The sequence below is a fragment of the Thalassophryne amazonica genome, chromosome 11, assembly GCF_902500255.1.
Source record: "Thalassophryne amazonica chromosome 11, fThaAma1.1, whole genome shotgun sequence".
Classification (NCBI taxonomy): Eukaryota; Metazoa; Chordata; class Actinopteri; order Batrachoidiformes; family Batrachoididae; genus Thalassophryne; species Thalassophryne amazonica.
Window position 1 is genome coordinate 46,495,123 of NC_047113.1, and position 20,921 is coordinate 46,516,043.

Consider the following 20,921-nt stretch of genomic DNA (forward strand, 5'->3'; position numbering starts at 1 on the left):
TTACCAAATTCAATTGTATCCTCAAAAATGTGCTCTTTGGACAACAGCAATACAATTAATACCCCTTTGGATTCAATGTGTATTCATGAAACTAATGAAATTGAAAGGGAAAAAAATCAATTAACAATGACAACCTTGATTTTGTTGAACAGGTTACAAATGCCACAGAGAAGAAATACACTGTAGGAGTTTTTTTTTTTTTTACAGAAAGCATTTGATACCATAGATCACACCTTACTATTGAATAAATTACAGAAGTACAGAATTAGAGTTCTGGCCCTTGATTGTGTAACTAGCTATTTACAAGACAGGTACCATTGTGTTCATTTTGGGGGGATAAACTCCGAATTTTTAAGGATTTCATGTGGGGTGCCCCAAGATTTAGTACTTGGGCCATTACTGTTTTTATTGTATATTAATGATATTGGTTTGGTTTCTAAGTTTGTGAGATGTATTTTGTTTGCTGATGACACGACTGTGTTTGGTAGTGGGGATCATTTGGGACAGCTCCTGGACAAGATGGAGAAGGAACTACAAAAATGTAAACATTGGCTTGATTTAAATAAGTTATTGCTTCATTTGAGTAAAACCAAGTGTATTACATTTGGAAATAAGCCCAAGAACTTAGAAATTTATTATTGAATGATGTTGAAATTGAAATGGCAACTGAAATTAAGTTTCTTGGTGTTTTTATCGATGACAAGCAAAGTTGAAAAATTCATATAAATTATGTTAAATCAAAAATCTCAAAAGTCATTGCCATTCTGTACAAAGTACAGTAATTCCTCCCCCAGCATTTGTTAGCTATGTTGTATCATTCTTTGCTTGTTCCATATATGACTTACTGCATTGAGGTATGGGGAAGTACATATAAAACAAATTTAAATCCAATATTTCTGTTACAAAAGGAAGCTATTAGAGTTATGAGTAAAAAAAAAAAACATATCGGGAGCCAACAAATCCATTGTTTGCACATTTTGAAATTTTCAGACTTGGTTGATTATTTTATGATACAGTTCAAGTATAAAGTTAAAAATGAACTGTTGCTTCAACATGTCCAGGAATTGTTTAAAATGAAGGAGTCATGTTATCATCTGAAAGGAATTTCAGTATTTGACCGCTTAAAGTATCATACTGCTGTAAAAAGCCATTGTGTGTCTGTTAAAGGGGTTAAAATCTGGGATGACTGCCCTGATCATATTAAATCTAGTACTTTGGCTGGCCTGAAAAGAGCTTATAAAAATAACAAAAATTGGTTATTATAGTACGATAAAGTAGGTAAATTGTTTTTATTTCTGTTCTTCTGTTTAATCTGTGCATCATACTGCCAATTGTTCTGCTATGTTCGGATGTTTGGTGTATTGATTAAGCTACAAATCTTTTTGCTCGTCGTCTTCTTTTCTTTTTTGTAGTTGCTGTTATGAGTGCATATACCAGTGTGTATATGGCAACTCGTGATAGGGGTGGGTGTTTACAAGCCTTTGCTTCAGCCCACACCCTTTTGTCTGCACACAACTGGGAAATTCTTTTTTTTTTTTTTTTTTTTTTTTCAGGTTATGTTTGCTTTTGTTTTTCTTTGTTTGGTCTTGTGAGAGATTTCTTTAAGTTTACGTGTGTGCCAAATAAAAATTTAATTCATAAAAAAAAAAAAAATCACATATTATTCTTTTTGAACTCTCCCTGTAAATTAAGCCGTGAATCCTGATCTTCATTAAACCTCAAATATTGCAAATTCTTACAGTTAATCTTCAATGCTTTGCCTTCTCATTCGCTAGTCTTCTCGTTGCAGTACCTATATCAGTAGATTCCACAGCCTTGACCGTCTCCCTTCTTGTCATAGATGGGTACACTTGCCCTGTTCCTGGATTTCTCTTGTATTTTCTGCTGCTCATACATCCTGTGATACTATGCTAGGGTACATCTTCAGTGATGTACCAGAGGTCATCCGGTGTTTCAAGTTTGTCGGTCATCAGACACCCTCTCTCTGACAACTTAACTGAACTTCCTTTAAGTATCTGTCTTGGTCTGGCTGCTTCCCTACCTGACTCCCCGCCTGCCATTCAGCCATCCAACCACGTTACCTTGCCGGGATCAACAATTCAGTTATGCTTCACGAGCCAACAGTCATCTCCTGAACTGGCTCTTTAGACATCTGCCCTAAACTACTGTTGCTTTCAGAAGCTAAGTGGAGTGCCATTATTCGGTCCCTCAGTAGGAGACTAACTGAGAGCACTGGTGTCCCGTCTATCTCTTCAGCTCTCTGCTCTACCCTGTTGGTAATTTTGACACCTCTTACTTCTTCTCCCTGAGAGCTGCCATAAACCATATTCGCTCTGAGTCTGTTCTGCATTTGGGTTCCCCATCCTGTATTTCTCATTGACCCCACTATATGACAATTTACAACTTCCTTCTATTTATCTGGACTTGTTGCCCTTCCACTGAGTTCTCTCTGCACACAATACTCCAACTTTCTTCCTCTCCATAAACTCTGCCAACTTGCTTCCTCCAGTAGTCCCCCCCCTGGCCAAATAAATAAATATATAAAAATAAAAATCTTTATCCCCACTCTTTTAGTTAGCTTAGGAACATCACAGTTGCACTGGCATTACCCCAAATGTGGCAATGCTCCAGCCATGCACCACTGTCCTACTGCAGTAATTGTAAGGAAGGAGAAGCCACCCCCATTTTTGTTTATATAATCTTGTTTATTCATCTGTTTCCTGTCATGTATCTTATTGTTCCTTTTTATCTAATTGCTACAGTTACAGTTATACGTTCTAGACCTGTGTTGTCGGGCATTACATAAAAGAAGTAGTAGCCCTACCTCGACACTAGGGGGAGCAGCTACCCGGGTGAGTGTCGCTTCCACCTCTGTTGCGAGCGCCAAAGAAGTTCTTCGGGCACCAGAGTTGGAAGCAGGACACAACGTGTGATCTTTGTAAGATAAATGTCCATCTTTTGCAGGTGATCTTACAGAAAATGGGTATAAGATATGGGAAGTACAGTGAGAACGGTGGTGAGAATGTCGGCCAGTTATCTCCATTATGTGTGTGATGCAGTGATGGGCACAGTTCAGCGAATCTGATAACAGATAATTATTGAAGCAAATGTTTTTGCTATTGGATTAGCTTTTCAGATAGATTTTAAAGCCATCATCGGACCAATTATCTTCCGATAAATTTAGTTCCAATAACTTTCAATCCAAAAACATTTTTTTTGCTGGTAAAGTGAGCAAAGTTTAATGGTCAAAAACATTTGTAAACCCTAAAATCAAACATTTTAGCCCTTCTGTTGTGTGTTTGTAGCAGAATGTCTGCCTGTCGATTGCTGATGACGTCATCATTAAATGCAAAACGTGATTGGCCGGTCGACGCAGGAGGTTTATAGGTTTATTGCCATAAAAGATAAATTTTCAGTTCTCTGATTAATGGTTATTGAAGCTAACTTTTTGGTTAGTTGTGTCCACCACTGGTGTGATGTGGCTAAAAGGGATGAATGTGGCAGCTAAGCTAAGTGAAGCTAACTGTTGCAGGTTAATGAGGACAACCATGTGGTTTCCCTTTGTGTGAATGTATAAATCCATTGTGCCTACATTTAAGCAAAATAGTAAAGCTAGACTAGAATTAACGTCCTGTATGTAATTTAGATAAGTATGTGTTAGTGGTCAAAATAAGTGTCCATGCATGTGATGTCATTTTTGGTTATGTGTGTAATATCACGCTCTGTTGCGAGTGCCGAAGAAGTACTTCAGGTACGAGAGTTGGAAACAGGACAGAACGTGTCATCTTTGTAATATAAATGCCCGTCTTTTGCAGAACTCTCAAGTAAACAAACATACCCACAACACACTTATGTTATTATTCATGTGTACAACATAATAAAAAAAAAAAAATAAGCAAACCACTCGCTGCACGGTTGCAGACACAGCTGTTATAGATCTGGCCGGTGCATCCATTCACTCAGTACTTACAGCCATGGCTCACGCTAATATCTTTAATTTGACCTCCTCCCCACAAAGCTGTACCTGCCACAGTTCCAGAAGCTATAGTAGCGATAGCAGGACTCCCCCTGGAGGTGACTCTGCTCAGGGTTTTGAAAAGCAGGCCATCTCTTGCCATGGCAAACAATACGCGAGGCATTGGAAACATCGATCCCAGCAGGCTGGAGAGAAAAATACAAACACAGATTAACCATTGCGTTCTAAACCAGTGGTTTTAAAAAAAAGTGTACAGGTTTTTATTGATAATGATCACGTCATCAGTCTAATGAGTGAAATCATCTGATAACGTGTGGTTTGGCAACGAAAACATCCATCCTCTTGCCCACTTATGGAATGAGTTTGAGGTCACTGGTTGAAATCCTTTTATTAACACTATGATATTCATATGAGACACATATAGACAGACTGACTGACTGTCTATTAGCTCAGTTTGTTTGTTCACAGGCCGAGGTGGTGGACAGGTAATCGTTTAATCCCAATATACTGCAACACAGATTAGATTGTACTGGCTGTCTGGCAGTGCTTCCAGAGTGAGAACAGACAGGTCAGGTTGGGTTATGTCCTACAAGAGCGTGGATGTGTGCACGTCTTACTCTCCATCCTTGACCCGTCTCTGCACAGAATTTCTTGACAACTTTGAAATTTAACTAATCCTTTTTCAGCCCACAGTTTGGTTCCCCAAAAAGATATATGAAGCTTCCACAGCTGTACTGGCAGGAGGTTCAGACCTGGTGGAAAGTGCGCAGAGGGATCCCACAGCCACAGCATATTTGGCAGGACCCCATCCAACATAGTCAAAGGCGACTGGCAAGGGGCTCTTTTGGTTTAGAGCATAGTAGGGCATCATTAGTGTGAGAGCAGCAGACACACCAAAGTAGGCCAAGAAGCAGATCAACAGTGAGGCAACGATAGACACAGGGATTGACTTCTGGGGGTTCTTCACCTCCTCACCTGCAAAAAAGTACACAGAGGACAATGACATTTTGAGGGATATTCCTCCTAAATCTGTTTAAAGCATGACTGAAAATAAAGACGTGTCCATTTGTCCTCTGGATTTAATTTCCTAATTGCACTTAGGTTACCCAGTAGAACTGAATCCTCGACAGTCTTGCTGTAAGGAGAGAGCGTCAGCCACTGCACCCCTGCTGCTAATCGCATAGGAATAACGTGACATTGTCTAATGAAGCACATTATTAATTTTCATGGATCAGTTTTTAAAAATATGGAAAGGTGAAAGAAAAGGGACTACAATGGCAAATTGGTAAATGGACTGCATTTATATAGTGCTTTTATAGTCAAAGGACTTTACAGTGATGCTTCACATCTACCCATTCACACATATACGGACACATCGATATCAGGATGTTGCCACGCAAGGCGCTCAGGTGCACATCGGGAGAAACTTGGGGATTAATGACTTTGCCTATGGGCCCTTAGTGATTTTCCAGCTTAATGGGAATTTAAAATATAATGATAAAATAAGGATTTATACTGTAAATGTCATTGTGCCTGTGTTGTGTGGGCCGCTGAAGAGGAGGTACTGCTGGCCCACCACCAGAGGGCGCCCTGCCTGAAGTGCGGGCTTCAGGCACGAGGGGGCGCAACCGCCTCGCAGGAGCAACTGGGAGTGACAGCTGTCACTCATCATCATCACCAGCTGTCACTCATCACCACCATCTCCACAAAAGCCGGGCAGCAACTCCACCTCGCTGCCGAGATATCGTCTTACCTTCAGGTAATACTCTCAGCCGCGTTTGGTGCCCAACGCACGTGATTCTGTTCTGAACTGTTTGCAGGTGTCCTGATTTTCGCTACTTGAAGCTGGAGGCTGGGTTCGCGGATGGTGGAGGAGTGACGCCTTTCACTCCTCACTCCGAACTCCGATAAGTAGTGACTCAGACTCTGCATAAACTGTGTTCTTGTTTCGGAGGTGGAGGTGTTTTTCCCACCAGAAAAAGGAGAGACTGTTGCTGACTGTTGTACTGGGTGTGTACACACACACCCACCATTAACTGTTTCTGCCTCCTGCCAGCAGTACCAGGTCTGACAGCTGGAGACGGTGGCCACCTGGGGACTCAGGACTTGGCGGCTCCGGTGTGCTTCAGATCCGTTGGCAGTGGAAATCGTGTGGGACCCGGCTCTTCTCTGGACAGACGTCTTCTATCCTCGAGCCTGCCCACACATCACCTTTATATATATTGACTGAATTCAAAATCTGTGATTGTCTGTATTTCGTTGAGCACATTCACAACATTAAATTGTTATCTTTTTGGCTCATCCATTGTCCGTTCATTTACGCCCCCTGTTGTGGGTCCGTGTCACTACACTTTCCCAACACCCTGTTGCATAAGGTCAATATTGTTAACATGGAATAAAGTGTCAAAAATATATTATAGTACTAAATAAAGCTTGGTGTATTTATTTAATACAAAACAAACAATTTGATACATGATACAGGCCTCAATTTGACATATTCACTATAAATTACATAAACTCACCAATATCACAGTTTATGACAACAATAATATTTTAACAATGGGTAATATTGAGCCATATTTTCACAGTCTGCAGTGTACAAAGTGTGTCTCACTTTACATTCCTATTTACATGATGGGTATTCTGAGTGCAAAGTAAGGTGCGAGGCACAATGGGGTATATTTTGTGTTTAATTTTTGATTTCAATTCAGTTTCTTTGTCGTTGCACTAATGCATACCCCTTTGTATACAAGCAGAGGGTACGCATATTGTCAGCTTGCCTATGCAAAGTACATCTTAATGTTGCTATGGAACACAGTAAAGTACAGTGCAACAGCATGGTGGTTTAGTGGTTAGCACTGTTGCCTCACAGCAAGAAGGTCATGAGTTTGATTCCCACTTGTGGCCTTTCTGTGTGGAGTTTGCATGTTCTCCCTGTGTTTGCGTGGGTTTCCTCCCACAAGACATGCAGGTTAGGTGAACTGGACACTTTATAATTGTCCAGGTCTCCCTTGCAAAAGAGGTCTCGATCTCAATGGGACTAACCTGGTTAAATAAAGGTTAAATAAATAAAAATAAGGTCAGATCTGGGAACATGGGTAGTGTACCACTACACTATGGAAGTGCCTTGTGTCCTGGCAGACAACCGGTTGATCCCCACGTCACACCAGTAGCCATCTGTCTGCTGCAGCCAGGTGAAATATATCAATTCCCTTGTCCTTTTCCACTTGATGGGTTCCTCTGTACTGACCTCTGTGTGCTGGATCATGGCCAGAGAAGTTTGCCACATGGCTAGAATATCATATCTGAGGTTCCCTAACAATGCAGGTGGTATGCCTCATCTGAGTCTCCTTAAGTAACTGTTCCTTTGACACAATCATTTCCAAGGATACCCAAGGATCCTCCAAAGTGACCTAGTTCTCTATCTTGAGATTCTAAGTCCCAAGGTCTAAAATGCTTAGCGAAACTCCATTTGGGGCAAGGCTGAGTACACATTGTTGCGCTGTCACTGCAAACCGGAGAGCTGGGCAACAAGGGGCTTTATTACTGCGTCACATTCTGCAAGAGCCTGCTGTGGGCATAACATCTACCAATCACAGTAATGCCTTTTATCCCCTTTAAACAGGAGTGCAAGGTGCACTGTGGTATTAAGTGGATGAAAGGAAAAAGTACTGAGAGGACATGGATCTGTATGGACAGGGTGAACACGTGTCCATGTTCATACATGCAATCGCCTGGAATCACCTTTGAGATCAGGAGATGCTTGAGAAATCCTTATGGAGTTAATGGGTTACCGGACAGAGTTTGGAGATGTCAGTACCTTTGAAGAAGAACAAAGGTCCAAGTCTTTTGGGTCCTTTTGCTTCCTGTCTTATTACATCGTTGGAAGACCTGCATGCTAACTGGAACTTAAAGAGACAACTGGATGTTTTTAACACTAAGTCTCTCTAGAGACTCCTCAGGTAACGCTTGAATGACTTTGTGTCAAATGAGCAGCTACTTAGCGAGACTCAGTAAAGTATAAATCCCTTTGGCTTGGATCTGCATGTTGATTTGGCATCTCTACCCATTAGATGGACAATAGGTAGGGGTGGGTTTGAACCGATACCTTCCACACTGGAAACAAGTGCACTTTGTGACACTCAGACGAGGCTGTGTCGCACTGTGTCAAGTACTGTCTGCTCATGATTCAATGTGCAGGTTCCTCAGTGCTGAAGACCACAGCAAAGGTACACAACCAAGGGGATGACCATGGATCAGCTGGTTGCACCAGATATAACTACTTTCGGGAGGTGTGGACGGACCAGCTGTCTGGCTGGGTAGTACCAATCATGACCTAGGGCGGATTTTGGATTTTGCAATGAATGGAGCCAGTGCATGCTCCCACACCTGACCTGACAAGGCCTTCTACAGTTTGGTCCTTCATCATAACAAACCTGAATTAAAAACCACTGAATAACCACTGAGATGTAGCTCCAGACAGACAAGGATTCAGGCTGATGGATACAGATTATAAGTGTTTCTAATTTTTGTCTTATGGGCCTGTAAGAGTGTTCCATGATGCATATCACAAAATGGCCGACACACATCCAAAATGTAACTGTTTGATCTTAACCTAAATGCTTTTCAAAATGGCTGACACACAAAATGTCTTTGTATTTGGCTAAACTGTCTGTTCCTTTTATAGCTGTGTAATTGATAAAACCATCTGATATTTTTTATAGCTGTCTAATTGATAAAACCAAAGTATTAGTATCTATTTGGACAGCATGATCAAATCAAATCAATTTTATTTATATAGCGCCAAATCACAACAAACAGTTGCCCCAAGGCGCTTTATATTGTAAGGCAAAGCCATACAATAATTACGGAAAAACCCCAACGGTCAAAACGACCCCCTGTAAGCAAGCACTTGGCGACAGTGGGAAGGAAAAACTCCCTTTTAACAGGAAGAAACTAATTATGTCAATAATTTCAATTTCATTAGTTTCATGAATACACATTGAATCCAAAGGGGTATTAATTGTATTGCTGTTGTCCAAAGAGCACATTTTTGAGGATACAATTGAATTTGATAAGTTTTTACCCACATTGACAAAATAATCATTGAAATGATCAGCAATAGTTTTATTTTCTTTTACAGTTTTGTCAGAATCAGTATGAAAGTAAGATGAATAATCGTTAACAACTTTTTTCTTTTTAATAATTTCATTTAAAAGCTTCCAACACTAAAGTGCCTTTAGTGTTGGTTTTATTTTTTCCAGTAAGTTGCAATAAAACTGCTTCTTACATGATTGCATAATGCTAGTTAATTTGTTTTATATGTCTTATATTTAATCAATCAATCAATTTTATTTATATAGCGCCAAATCACAACAAACAGTTGCCCCAAGGCGCTTTATATTGTAAGGCAAGGCCATACCATAATTACGTAAAAACCCCAACTGTCAAAACGACCCCCTGTGAGCAAGCACTTGGCGACAGTGGGAAGGAAAAACTCCCTTTTAACAGGAAGAAACCTCCAGCAGAACCAGGCTCAGGGAGGGGCAGTCTTCTGCTGGGACTGGTTGGGGCTGAGGGAGAGAACCAGTAAAAAGACATGCTGTGGAGGGGAGCAGAGATCAATCACTAATGATTAAATGCAGAGTGGTGCATACAGAGCAAAAAGAGAAAGAAACACTCAGTGCATCATGGGAACCCCCCAGCAGTCTAAGTCTATAGCAGCATAACTAAGGGATGGTTCAGGGTCACCTGATCCAGCCCTAACTATAAGCTTTAGCAAAAAGCCTAATCTTAAAAGTAGAGAGGGTGTCTGTCTCCCTGATCCGAATTGGGAGCTGGTTCCACAGGAGAGGAGCCTGAAAGCTGAAGGCTCTGCCTCCCATTCTACTCTTAAAAACCCTAGGAACTACAAGTAAGCCTGCAGTCTGAGAGCGAAGCGCTCTATTGGGGTGATATGGTACTATGAGGTCCCTAAGATAAGATGGGACCTGATTATTCAAAACCTTATAAGTAAGAAGAAGAATTTTAAATTCTATTCTAGAATTAACAGGAAGCCAATGAAGAGAGGCCAATATGGGTGAAATATGCTCTCTCCTTCTAGTCCCCGTCAGTACTCTAGCTGCAGCATTTTGAATTAACTGAAGGCTTTTCAGGGAACTTTTAGGACAACCTGATAATAATGAATTACAATAGTCCAGCCTAGAGGAAATAAATGCATGAATTAGTTTTTCAGCATCACTCTGAGACAAGACCTTTCTAATTTTAGAGATATTGCGCAAATGCAAAAAAGCAGTCCTACATATTTGCTTAATATGCGCATTGAAGGACATATCCTGATCAAAAATGACTCCAAGATTTCTCACAGTATTACTAGAGCTCAGGGTAATGCCATCCAGAGTAAGGATCTGGTTAGACACCATATTTCTAAGATTTGTGGGGCCAAGTACAATAACTTCAGTTTTATCTGAGTTTAAAAGCAGGAAATTAGAGGTCATCCATGTCTTTATGTCTGTAAGACAATCCTGCAGTTTAGCTAATTGGTGTGTGTCCTCTGGCTTCATGAATAGATAAAGCTGAGTATCATTTGCATAACAATGAAAATTTAAGCAATGCTGTCTAATAATACTGCCTAAGGGAAGCATGTATAAAGTGAATAAAATTGGTCCTAGCACAGAACCTTGTGGAACTCCATAATTAACCTTAGTCTGTGAAGAAGATTCCCCATTTACATAAACAAATTGTAATCTATTAGATAAACATGATTCAAACCACCGCAGCGCAGTGCCTTTAATACCTATGGCATGCTGTAATCTCTGTAATAAAATTTTTATGGTCAACTATCAAAAGCAGCACTGAGGTCTAACAGGACAAGCACAGAGATGAGTCCACTGTCTGAGGCCAAAAGAAGCTCATTTGTAACCTTCACTAATGCTGTTTCTGTACTATGATGAATTCTAAAACCTGACTGAAACTCTTCAAATAGACCATTCCTCTGCAGATGATCAGTTAGCTGTTTTACAACTACCCTTTCAAGAATTTTTGAGAGAAAAGGAAGGTTGGAGATTGGCCTATAATTGGCTAAGATAGCTGGGTCAAGTGATGGCTTTTTAAGTAATGGTTTAATTACTGCCACCTTAAACGCCTGTGGTACATAGCCAACTAATAAAGATAGATTGATCATATTTAAGATCGAAGCATTAATTAATGGTAGGGCTTCCTTGAGCAGCCTGGTAGGAATGGGGTCTAATAGACATGTTGATGGTTTGGATGAAGTAACTAATGAAAATAACTCAGACAGAACAATCGGAGAGAAAGAGTCTAACCAAATACCGGCATCACTGAAAGCAGCCAAAGATAACGATATGTCTTTGGGATGGTTATGAGTAATTTTTTCTCTAATAGTTAAAATTTTATTAGCAAAGAAAGTCATGAAGTCATTACTAGTTAAAGTTAAATGAATACTCAGCTCAATAGAGCTCTGACTCTTTGTCAGCCTGGCTACAGTGCTGAAAAGAAACCTGAGGTTGTTCTTATTTTCTTCATAAGTGATGAGTAGTAAGATGTCCTAGATTTACGGAGGGCTTTTTTATAGAGCAACAGACTCTTTTTCCAGGCTAGGTTAGTTCTAAATTAGTGAGACGCCATTTCCTCTCCAACTTACGGGTTATCTGCTTTAAGCTGCGAGTTTGTGAGTTATACCACGGAGTCAGGCATTTCTTTTTCAGAGGAGCTACAGCATCCAAAGTTGTCCTCAATGAGGATGTAAAACTATTGACGAGATAATCTATCTCACTCACAGAGTTTAGGTAGCTACTCTGTCCTGTGTTGGTATATGGCATTGTAGAACATAACAGAAGGAATCATATCCTTAAACCTAGTTACAGCACTTTCTGAAAGACTTCTACTGTAATGAAACTTGTTCCCCACTGCTGGGTAGTCCATCAGAGTAAATGTAAATGTTATTAAGAAATGATCAGACAGAGGGGGGTTTTCAGGGAATACTGTTAAGTCTTCAGTTTCCATACCATAAGTCAGAACAAGATCTAAAGTATGATTAAAGTGGTGGGTGGACTCATTTACATTTTGAGCAAAGCCAATCGAGTCTAACAATAGATTAAATGCAGTGTTGAGACTGTCATTCTCAGCATCTGTGTGGATGTTAAAATCGCCCACTATAATTATCTTATCTGAGCTAACCACTAAGTCAGACAAAAGGTCCGAAAATTCACAGAGAAACTCACAGTAACGAACAGGTGGACGATAGATAACAACAAATAACACTGGTTTTTGGGACTTCCAATTTGGATGGACAAGACTAAGAGTCACGCTTTCAAATTAATTAAAGCTCTGTCTGGGTTTTTGATTAATTAATAAGCTGGAGTGGAAGATTGCTGCTAATCCTCCGCCTCGGCCCGTGCTACGAGCATTCTGGCAGTTAGTGTGACTCGGGGGTGTTGACTCATTTAAACTAACATATTCATCCTGCTGTAACCAGGTTTCTGTAAGGCAGAATAAATCAATATGTTGATCAATTATTATATCATTTACTAACAGGGACTTAGAAGAGAGAGACCTAATGTTTAATAGACCACATTTAACTGTTTTAGTCTGTGGTGCAGTTGAAGGTGCTATATTATTTTTTCTTTTTGAATTTTTATGCTTAAATAGATTTTTACTGGTTATTGGTGGTCTGGGAGCAGGCACCGTCTCTACGGGGATGGGGTAATGAGGGGATGGCAGGGGGAGAGAAGCTGTAGAGAGGTGTGTAAGACTACAACTCTGCTTCCTGGTCCCAACCCTGGGTAGTCACGGTTTGGAGGATTTAATAAAATTGGCCAGATTTCTAGAAATGAGAGCTGCTCCATCCAAAGTGGGATAGATGCCGTCTCTCCTAACAAGACCAGGTTTTCCCCAGAAGCTTTGCCAATTATCTATGAAGCCCACCTCATTTTTTTTTTTTTTTTTTTTTTGATGATGATGGAGCACTCTGATTTATTGTTTGGCATCAACATACACAAACACACATACACAAACACTATAAGATTTTTACATAAAAACTTTGAATGCAATGTGAGCACACATCAGCTTATAACCAGCCTACTTCACTTTTGCAGCCAATCACAGAGCCCGCCCACATGGGGCCGGCTTAGGCACAGAAATAAAAGTTAGAGTAGAAAGTAAATCTGGGCTCTTTGTTGTAGTTGTTTGCATGTGATCTGGTTCAGAGATCCCAGTGCTGTTAGATGACTCTCTGTATCAGGGTTTGAACTTTTTCAATACATCTTAACTTTGAAGTCTGTTTCCTGTCGAATTCTTTTTGAGATCACTGACCACAATAAAAGAACCAAACAGGCCTGTTGCTCAGCAGTGGATATTTAACTATCATCACCACATACAAGTTGTGGTCTACTAACCTGTTGTAGCAATGCAGTCAAATCCAACAAAAGCATAGAAACACGTTGCAGCGCCAGCCAAGGTTCCAGTAAACCCATATGGGAAAAATCCACCGACTCCAAAGTCACTTGTCAGATTGGCAGTGGAAGTCAAGTTTCTGAGAAGATTATCTCAGTGTTATTAACAAGAAAATAACTACACCATGTGCAGGAGGGAAATACTATCAGATCAAGCATGCACCGAAAACACAGGCAGGATTAGAGTGGTCTTTGACATTACTTCAGGATTGCTGTTTCATTGAGCAAGGTCTCTTCGCTGATCTGCCAGTTGGCGGTATCTCCCTTTATGAACCCAGAAATGATCACAAACAACAGCACCACGATGTTGATCCCTGTGAAGATCTTGTTGATCGTTGTCGACTCTTTCACTCCAAAAGCCAGCAGACCTTCACATGCAAATATTTGTAGTTTTTAAATACATAATATTTTCATGTTTATACTATTAAGATGATCACGTCAATGACATTACCTGACAGGAGCATGATTAAAGCAGCAGCAAAGATGTCTGGGTATGGTGCCAGTCCAGGAAGGCCCATGGCTGCATGGGTCTCAAAGTATTGAGATATGTGGCCCCCAATGAGGTCATCAAATGTCCCGCTCCATGCCAGCGCCACACTCGCTGTCCCTGAGCAGATAGAGAGAGGAAAAAGGGAACAGACTAGTCAGTGTGAGTCACCAGTCATCAACAAGAAAATCTATTCATGCAATCGTTTCCTTAGCGTGCTTTACACACTTTATGGCTCTGTGATTTTAATCTGTGTTCCCTGGTCGTTAATCTGGCAGCAGTTAATTTAACAAGCACAGCTGCCCAGTTAATTAGAGCTCAAACGCTGCCTGATAAGACACTGCAGCAGGTCAAAAGTCAGAAAATGCTTAAGACTCATGTCCATAGTTGATGATTTATTATTTTCAGTGACCCAACAATGTTGTAATGAGGAATACCCATTTGTTAGATTATGGCAAATACATCCTTCATCCACACAATAAAGTGAAAACACAACCTAAGTTGATTAAATTGATTACCCAAGAGATCCAAAAATCACTGGAAATAAACAATGAATGTTTAAAGATATTTGTTGAGATTGTCACAATTTATGTAACTGCATTTATGCACTCAAAAATGGTTGATAGAAGTGAAATATTTGAAGTTAGTGTTGCATATATCTTTTGATTTAAAAAAATAATAAATTAACTCATTTTAAGTTGTTCATTTATTTTGTGAGTGGAACGTTACATTGTGTATTGTGATAATCGTATTTTGACGCCTGTATCGAATCATATCATTTTTTAAATGAGTATTGCAATGCCATAAAAAGTACTCATGACCTCTTGCAGATGAATCATAAGTGATTAATGAAATATACAGAAAGGAAAAAGATAAAATCTTGGATTAGTTTATACTTCAGAATGATTTGTTTCTTTAAAGTTTAATAATCGCTACAAATTACGTTTCTACATTGGTGTGAACAACATTGTAATAGTATATTGTATCATAGAGCTAGTGTATCATTCCACCCCATGCACTCAAAAACAAGTTATTACATCTTAAGTATTTGATAATATTATGACATATTTCTTTTGATTGCATTTGAATAAAAAAAATGTTGGCTAAATTAACTCATTTTCAGTGGGTTCAGCTTGCATTATTTTAGTTAATAGAACTTAATAATATATGTACAAAGATCACAATATACAAACAAAACTCGGCACATTTACAGACTCAACATAGAGTCCACTTGACTGTAAAGCTCAATGGTTATAATATTGGTCTTCTGTTAAGAAGGTCGCCAGCTCAAGTGATGCCCAAGACTGGCACCTGATGACCCCAGCGGCAAAAAGGGTACCTGACTAGTAGAACAGGCTACCTTCACATCATCATGCAGTGACCCAGCACATGTGCTCCTCTAACTAGTACAGTACATCACAATTTTCAGTCATGAGTATGGGACTCACCTTTGCCTTTTCATATTGACATCTTCCGGGGCGACAGCCAAACGTGTCCAATAATATTTTCACCAATTCAGTGGTGACAAGGCATTCAGTTTGAGATGTTAGTTTGCCCCACAGGCTTATGTTGCATAGCTGAGTAACCCGTGATGGTGTTTAATTCAATACTGTACCAATTGTCATTGTGTTGGTCCTGAATAAAAAGTTTAACTGAAAAACATTTAGGGAATAACCCTGTTGTGTGTGATGATTTGCGGATGTTCCTGCTGGTTATACGGTCGCAAATAGAGCTTTACAGCATGAACATCCGCAAATCATCAGACACAAGGGGGTTATTCCCATTGTAATTCAATTCCATCGATTGCACAGTTTATTTTTCTGTAAGTAATTCGGTCGGCGAGGTTTTCCATCGAGCCGAGGCAGCGTTGCTCCAACAGCGGTCATGGTGCGGAGTAATCCATCAAATGTGAAAATCCATCAAATGTGAAACGGTAATTCTGTATCAGAATACACATCAATACTTTCGTATGGTAGCTTAAATTTACCCATTTAGGCGTTGGTGTTGGTACGTGACTTTCTCTCATTCTCAGCTAACAGCTAGCAGCGCGTGCAGCCGGTGTTCTGTCGAATTGTGCATCTCGTCGTATAAATCAACACTTCTGCATCCCGACAATCAGAATCCATATCAATACTTTAGTATGGTGGGTTAAATTCAACAATTTAGGTGGCGGCACAGGTACGCTACTTTCTCTTGCTGTCAGCTACCAGCTAGCAGCGTGCGCAGCCGGTTGACTGTCAAATTGTGCATCTCATCGCATAAATTGACACTTCCGTGTCCTGACAATATTGCGTATGCATGCAAATACGCAGTTGCACGGAGGACAGGAATGACATTCAACAGGAATGACATCTCATCAGAACATCGGTCTTGGCGCACAGTAATACATCCAAATATGAAACGATCAACTATTTTGCCAACATTACCCCAATATTATACGGTCTGAAATCTCACATGATTAACCAATCAGATTCATGGAAAAAAATGTAATTAGATGAGAATTAAAATAGAGCCCAGGTTGAAAAATCCCAGCAAAATAGTTTAAATATATGTGGACACAGCAAGATGAAAGTCTGTAGCTCAATAGCATTGACTCAATACCTAATTGCTTCCTTGTGCTGAACTGTTTTTAAGATGTCGCATTATTATGCTTATTTAAGTTTAATTATTTTAAATAGCCAAGTTAATTGTACTTAAAATAAGTTTTGAGCTTTAAGCTAAGTGATTTAATTTAGCTTGAGTGAAAAGATTTGTGTAACACTAACTTCAATTGTTTAAGTTCCACAACAATTTGTCAATTTTTTTAACTGTAAAGTTACGTGAGTTCTGCCAACTTGTTTGAAACTAGATAAGACTTTATTGATCTCACAATGGAGAAATTCACAAACTAAACGCCTTACCGTTGCTTCTGAAAAATTCATGCTAAATCTTGTGTATCACACTTGCCTATGACGTAGGACAGCAACAGATTCCACCCTGTGATGAAAGCCAGCAGCTCTCCGACAGTCACGTAGCTGTACAGATAAGCCGAGCCGGTCTTGGGAACCCGGGCCCCAAACTCTGCATAGCACAGCCCGGCGAATATGGAGGCCAGGGCGGCGATGAAGAAGGAGATGATGATGCTGGGTCCCGCAGAGACTCTTGCTACCTCTCCAGAGAGGACATACACCCCGGCCCCCAAAGTGCTGCCTACACCCAGGGCCACCAGGTCCACAGTGGTAAGGCATCGGTGAAACGTGGACTGCTCTCCCTCAGGCTCCAAGGGCTTTCGCCGAGACAAGCTCTTCAAAAACGACTTCACTCCACTGCACGACATTCTTGAAGAGTTTCCACAACAATGACACATGAAGGGTTATACAGCCAATGGCATGTAGGTGTGGCACTCTGATAAAAATGAATGCAGGAAAATAGTTGGTCCCCATTTTATTTCAGTACTAAAGGTCATTTTCCATTGATAGAACTACTGTTAACGTCTATTTCGTAACAATATAGTGTAATGGAGGTTTCGCCCAGCAGGGGACACTTAGTACCTTATGCATCAGTCGCTGAGGCCCCAACAGAAGAAGTCCAGTCAGAACGTGATGAAACAGTGTGCAGATCACACACCGAGTCCTCCTGTTAACCTGAGATTTTTGTTTTGCAGGTAAGCTGAGCGGTAAATAATCTATAAATAATAGACAACAGTAGTAATAGATCATAAGGGCTCCAGCGTGTAACAGGTGTCAAGCCAAAGAGTAAATTCACAAGTTTATGACCATGTAAAGGTGACGTGCTGGGTAAAGTGGTTAATGGGTAAAAGCACTCAGAAACTTCATTTTGAGTTCATTAAGATACGTGTTCATAGAGAAAGATACAGATTGTGATTTTTGTCAGTTCATCAGGACAATGTATGTGGATTACCCTGTATAAATATTGAGACAGTAATGTCAGTTATATTCTTGCCATCCTGTGGTATCGTGTCCTGAAGTCCAGTCAGAACGTGATGAAACGGTGTACAGATCACACACCGAGTGCTCCTGTTAACCTAAGATTTTTGTTTTGCAGTTCCTGCAAAAATAAATATGTTGCATGGGAGATGAGTGGCCCATCATTCTCTGCAGTGTAACATAGAACTGTAAAATAATGCTCAGAAAGAGCAAATAAGTGGAAGTGAGAGGGAGAGGAGGGATAAGAAAGGGTGGATGGGTGTAAGTTTCAGCAAGTAATTGGTAGCTCATCCTCACTGGAGCATTATCTGCTCGAATCAGCATTGTTCTCTAAAACTGGTTTAATTTTTTCAGTGTTCATCCATCAGCAAAATTTAAAAGGAACTAGTCATTAAAAAAAAAAAAAAACAAGCCAGCAAACAGTAGAGATGTCGAAGAATTGTTTGCTAAAACAAAACAGTTAAACATGATAAAAGAATGCATTATGTTTTACAGGATTTAAATCAGAGGGAAAAGAGAAATGCTACTCACCTGTCCTGAGTAAATCACCTGCTTCAGAAGTGTGCTTAAAAGAGAATCAGTAGAATGTGTTCGTCCTTTAAATGACAAGCATCATTAATATGCAAGTTGTTTTCTTGTTTTTTTATCAGCCCCCTGATAAGAAAGTGCAGATGTTGGACTTTTACCTGCCAGTACAATGCTGCACTTTACCCAGCCTTCAATTAGTTGCAGTTATTTCTTCAACAACTTTCACTATTCCCATGGATTTAATCAAATGTGTCAAAGTTAACACCCCCCCCCCCCCCCCCAACAAGCCTTGTTTTGAGCTGCTTTTAAACGTCACAAAGTGAAATTAAGCAACTGCAGAAGAGATTTGCCTGTGCAAGCATATTGTCTGTGCTACAATGCTGTTTAAAATAAAAGAACACGCATGAATCTGGGAAATCCATCCATCAGATGCAAATACTCATTCCATACAATACTCACCCCAAATGATAATCACCCTAAACAATACTCATCCCAGACATTACTCACACAGAACAGTAATCACAACAATACTCGTTCCAAACAGTACTCATCCCAGACAATACTCACACAGAACAATAATCACAATACTCATTCCAAACAATATTCACCCTAAACAATCCTCATCCCAGACAATACTCACACAGAACAATAACCACAACAATACTAATTCCAAAGAAGATTCATTCGAAACAATACTCATCCCAGGCATTACTCACAGAGAAAAATAATCACAATACTCATTCCAAACAATATTCACCCTTAACAATCCTCATCCCAGACTATACTCACACAGAACAATAATCACAACAATACTCATTCCAAAGCATATTCACTGTAAACAAAATTGATTCCTGACAATACTGACACAAAGCAATAACCACAACAATACTCATTCCAAAGAATATTCACTCTAAACAGTACTCATCCCAGACAATACTGACACAGAACAATAACCACAACAATACTCATTCCAAAGAATATTTACCCAAAACAATATTGACACAGAACAATAACCACAATAATACTCATTCCTAACAATATTCACCCTAAACAAAACTCATCCCAGACGATACTGACACGGAACAAGAATCACAATAATAATAATTCCAAACAATATTCACCCTAAACAAAACTCATCCCAGACAGTGCTCAAACAGAACAATAATCACAACAATACTCATTCCAAACAATATTCATCCTTAACAATCCTCATCCCAGACAATACTCACATAGAACAATAATCACAATTCTCATTCCAAACAATATTCGCCCTAAACAAAACTCATCCCAGACAATGCTCACACAGCATAATAATCACAACAATTCTCACTTCAAATGATAATCATCCTAAACAATACTCATCCCAGACAATACTCACACAGAACGATAATCACAAGAATACTCATTCCAATCAATGCTCACCCCAAATGATATTCACCCCAAACAGTATTCATTCTGGGCAACACAGAACAATATTTACAATACTCATTCTAAACAATATTCACCCTAAACAATACTCATTCAAAACAATACTCACTCCAAATGATAACCACCCTAAACAATACTCATCCCAGACAATACTCACACAGAATGATAGCCACAAGAATACTCATTCCAATCAATGCTTACCCCAAATGTTAATCAACCCAAACAATACTCATCCTGGGCAACACAGAACAATAATCACAACACTACTCCTTTCAAACAGTATTCACCCCAAACAATATTCGCCCCTAACAATACTCAACCCAGACAGTATTCACCCTAAGCATTACACATCTCCAACAATACTCACCCCAAAATATCTCAAACAATAATAATACTCCAAACAATGCTCAACCTCACCGCAAACTGTAATCAACCCATATAATATTCATCCCAAAAATACTCACTGGAAACAACATTCACCACAAACAATACTCACCCTAAGTAATAATCACACCAAGCAATGCTTGGCCTCAACTTCGACAATATTCACCCCAAACAACACTGCGCCCAAACATTATTCACCCAAAACAACACTCGCAACAATCAAAACTCATCCTAAACAATATTCACCCCCACATATGTAGTGTTGTTGTAATTACAGTCACAGGCAGTACTGTATGTAGGGAATTGTTTTTGGTTCTATGTGCCCATTTGTGTGTGAACAAAATAATTCCATTGCCCTATCATGACAGTGGGTGCACATGAATCTCAGCAAACCAGGGTGATCTGAATGAAGGAGCTGGATTACAGTTCACATTGTTCATGGGTGTGTTGTGCTCGTGTTGTCATACGATGAATTAAACCAATCAGAGTGACACTATTATTACTGCAAGCAGAGTGCGCCAAGTTGTAGTTTGATGTTATCAAAAGGACATACTGAGAAGGTTTTCTGTCAAGGGGCTGATTTTTATTTTAGCATGATGTGTGTGTGTACAGTAGACACAAGTACCACAAAACACTTCAGAGTGTACTGACTGCTGTAAGTAAGTCCCTTTGGCTGCTCCCTTGTTTTGTACTTGGGGTCACCACAGCAAATCCAAGGT

The 20,921-nt window shown here is 39.8% G+C and overlaps 1 protein-coding gene across 2 annotated transcripts in view; it reads right to left on the reverse strand.

Moving 5' to 3' along the window:
- Positions 1-20,921, reverse strand: part of LOC117520171 (cationic amino acid transporter 2-like) — a 33,007-nt gene extending 12,086 nt beyond the window's left edge. Inside the window, exons 1-8 of one of the 2 annotated variants that reach the window (XM_034181486.1) lie at positions 17,837-20,921; positions 17,467-17,600; positions 16,883-17,320; positions 13,901-14,056; positions 13,652-13,817; positions 13,393-13,529; positions 4,729-4,951; positions 4,025-4,161 (exon numbers count right to left, since the gene is read on the reverse strand). In XM_034181486.1, the coding sequence (XP_034037377.1) occupies positions 4,025-4,161; positions 4,729-4,951; positions 13,393-13,529; positions 13,652-13,817; positions 13,901-14,056; positions 16,883-17,282 (1,219 nt within the window). In that variant the 5' untranslated portion in view covers positions 17,283-17,320; positions 17,467-17,600; positions 17,837-20,921. Of the gene's footprint in view, positions 1-4,024; positions 4,162-4,728; positions 4,952-13,392; positions 13,530-13,651; positions 13,818-13,900; positions 14,057-16,882; positions 17,321-17,466 lie in introns of both variants that reach the window. The other variant, XM_034181485.1, reaches the window with a different exon arrangement.